At 52.2% G+C, this 3,813-nt stretch overlaps 1 protein-coding gene across 1 annotated transcript; it reads left to right on the plus strand.

Moving 5' to 3' along the window:
* The first annotated feature begins 2,040 nt into the window (after positions 1–2,040).
* Positions 2,041–3,813, plus strand: LOC115308624. Its single transcript, XM_040220727.2, has one exon. The coding sequence runs from the start codon at positions 2,041–2,043 to the stop codon at positions 3,811–3,813; it is 1,773 nt and encodes a 590-aa protein (XP_040076661.2).

The following is a 3,813-nucleotide window of genomic DNA, read 5'->3' on the forward strand; positions in this document are numbered from 1 at the left end:
TCTGTTTGTTCTATAGCTTAAGGCGGTCGACCTATATAAAACTGAGCCTCCCAGTTACGGCTTGCATTACGACCAGAGTGTTCCCAAAACATACGAGGATGTAGCCGCAAAAATATTCACTGGGTTGCGCAACCAATGACACGGACGTTGTTAAAAATAAAACGCATCAGATTTCGCTCTCTCTCGTACGCCTTGTACACCAGCAACAACGCCCCGTGTTCTTTCTCCCCCCGTTGATAACGACTTAAGTAACGGCGCATTCTCTTTCGGAGCGATGACTCCGGCGTCAAATTACTATCATCACCCGAGCATGCGTTTTCTTCTTCTGCAGGCGCGCAAGTTGGCGCCTCGGCCCCGTTGATGAGGCGTTAAGCGCAATCAACGCGTAACAGTTAGACTCCGTTTTCACCTTATACGATGGACCGCAAGGGACGCCACGAGCTATCAATGCCAATCCAACGCCACGTGAGTGTCACATGATCTTCCGGGGTGCAGCAGTGACCTGCGGAGCGTGCAGTCACGCGGAACTTTGGCAGCTCTTGATAGGCTAGGGCAACTCGCAGCGTCTGCTGCGGTCTACCATAAGGCGGAACGGAGCATAGCCCGAAGAGTACGACGACAGCGGTCCCTGGAGAACCGCCAGGGCGACCCCCGCTGCACGACTGCCATAAATCTCGACGCAGTTATGGATGATCGGCCTTCCTATATAAACCGCGCTGGCGTTGATTTCGCCCGCGGTTCCTTCTAACCGACTCGCGCACGCTCCAACACTCCGAACGCGACCCACATACTTTTCCTTCTTTTTTATTCTAATGACTGTTTATTCTCTTTCACGTCGCATCGTGGATTCAACCCCGCTAGTATGTGTGTTCAAGACCTTGCTCCCGATCCACTGCGCTTCTTTATAGAGCGGCGTTATATCGCGTGACTGCTAGTTTTTCCGGACGTCAGGAGGCAATGGCGTGCGGGAAGAAAGCTGCCATTAAAGGCTGCAGCCCTGACGTCTTAATGCTGGAATCGGGCAGTGCGCTTCGTAAGCGGCACAGTATATGCATGCCGCCGTGTCGAGTTGTTTGCTCTTTCGCAGCGTGTCATAACCTGCGGCGGAGTGGTACCGAGCTCAGTGATTAGAACGCGCGAGGCCGACAGATCGGACGTGCGGAGGAAAACGGAGAGATACCGGATTACAGCGAGTTACCAGCTTACGAAGAAAGCGGCGGTTTTGTCCAGTCAAATGAATCAAGAAGATTTCATTCGACCCAGAGGTTGAAAAGGTTAGTATATTAGCGAAGTCTTTCTTTATTGTGTCCAGTTTGCGTTTGGCTCGCACCTGGCAGTATAGTTAGTTTTCTTTCTTAATTCCTAACGTTGGTTTTAGTGTTTTAAGCACGTGCAACTTATATGTGAAATAAAATTGACTTCTCCCCGAAATGGAGCTCAACTCGCGCCCTCTATACTTTGTTTCACCTTAAGTTCAGGCGCAACCGACGCTACGAGCTGATGGAACGAATCAGACAGCGACAAAAGCGCACCATTATGGTGTTCGTTATAGTTCTGCATGTGTTCTATCATCGCTGAACCAATCATAAACAGAAGAGGTCTAGTGACTTTTGCGCTTTCGGTGCTGCCTCATTTGTCCCACTACCTCGCGCACACGTCTGAATTTAAGCTGAAAGGAAACATAAATGACTGGTAGCAACAGACAAAAAAAAAAAAAAAATCCCCTAATCTGCGAGGCGGAGGAAGAAGGAAACAAGAAAACAGGGTCCGCAGGACATCGGCTCCTGCTTTAATTCCAACTTATTCAGTGCTAAATAATCAATATTGTTCTAAAACTGGTACCCATGTGCGGGCGAAGGTGTGGGTTATCGGCGGACACCCAAATTTTCCTAAGTGGTGCGAGACATTTCCAAGGTACGTGGACTTTGTTCTCGGGGCGGCGGGAATCCCCGCTAAGCCTAACATAGGCCGAGCACAAGTACGGCCGTTGGCGGCGACCCGCCGGCCGCTAGGCCTAACCCGTCGGTGATCATGTTCGAAATGATGTACGAGACAACGACGGCCACGTCAACAGGAGAGGCTGTAGCTTCATCGCTACGAGTCGGCAACGTCGACGGGCGCACGTTCATCGGGGTTCCCGGGGAGCGTATCGAACCGGAAGAGGTCGAGGGATGGAAGGTCTCTGGCAAGCGAATCAAGGAGATCACGAACGGCACAGAAGGCCGTGAGTTCGCTGCAACCAACCGGTCGTCCAGGCCCAGAACTAGGGCCAAATACGCCAAGAAAGTCGCATCGGCAATCACGAAAGGGGCACGGATGCCAGTAAGCATGCCGAAGGAGGATATCAAGATAGTGGTCAGGCCATGTGGCGGCCTCAATATAGCAAAGATGGGAGGCCCGGCTGCCATGGCGGCGGTCACAAGGGCGGCGAAGGTCACAAGGGAGGAGGCTGGCGAGGATACCGTCGGCATGAATACGCAGCAGAACATTATAGTGATTAGCACCCCAGACGAGCGGCGAGCTACGAGATACGCTAAAATGACGTCCATTAGCGAGGGAGGCAAGACGTATGATGTCAGCGCCTATAGAACGGCACCTGACGGAACAGTCAAGGGAGTCATTCGAGGCATAAACATAGAAGAGACGGCGGAGGATATCACGGAAAACATAGTGAATACGAACAACCCCACGGCAGTGGAGGCGCATAGAATCGGAGAGACGACCGCGGTCGTAGTACTCTTCGCGGGGCAGAAGGTACCGCATTACATCAAGTACGGCATAGTTTTGATCAAGTGTGGATTATATCGCAAGCATTTCGATGTTTGCAAGACGTGCGGTAAACTGGGACATAGACGAGACGTGTGCCCGAATCCCGGAAACAAGTCCTGCTTCGGCTGCGGCATGGCGAACCCGGAGGAAGGGCACGAGCTGAAATGTCAACCGCAATGCAAGCTATGCGGGGGCCCACATCCAACAGGGGAGAGGGGCTGTAAAAACAAATACAAGATGCCATACATAGTTAAGCGACGCCAATGGGAGCGCAAAACGGAGGCCGCGGAGCAGCAAGTGGTAGCCGCAGACTTTCCATCGTTTAGGTCGCGCTCCATCGAGAATCCGCGCAGCGTATCAAGACGACGAGCCGACAGTCGGAGAAGGGAAGTCAGTAAGGAAGGCAGAAGCAACAGTCACCGCCGCGACGTAGCGCGGCCGAGGGAGGGAACTTCCTGGGCAGACACTGTCAAGACAACTAGGTCCGAGAGCAAGCAACCCAGTGTGAATAGTTATTACGAGAAAAAGAGGCAGGAGGACCTGGCAGCGATGAAATCCCTCAAGGACAAAAACGACAAGCTCAAGCGCAGAATCTCGGAGCAGGATGATATAATCAAGGAAATCAATGCGAAGCTGGCAATCTTGATTGGGGAGCGACAGCAACAGGCACCACAACCAGTACCAGAAAAGACGACGGAGACCATAGTCGAGGACGAATCAGAGACCGAAGTGGACACCAGAGCCGATAGGCCAACGGAACCAGTCCCCAAGAGGAGGGCCATAGAAAGCATCAGGGATCGAAAGATCATGGATAAGCTCAAGAGACACGATGAAAGATTGGACAGAATGGAGGAAATCTGCAAGGACACTAGCGAGCGCCTCACATCGCTCGAGAAGAACATGCAGAGTATGTTGGCGCAACTACAGGTACAGTTACAAGCACAAATACAAGCGCAGATACAGAGCATGGAAGTCGGCATCATTACCAAACTCCAACAATCATGGACGGGACAGGGCGTGCAGCAACAACCACTCCGCCAGTAA

Source organism: Ixodes scapularis, unplaced genomic scaffold, assembly GCF_016920785.2.
Source record: "Ixodes scapularis isolate PalLabHiFi unplaced genomic scaffold, ASM1692078v2 PGA_scaffold0__279_contigs__length_252992795, whole genome shotgun sequence".
Taxonomy (NCBI): domain Eukaryota; kingdom Metazoa; phylum Arthropoda; class Arachnida; order Ixodida; family Ixodidae; genus Ixodes; species Ixodes scapularis.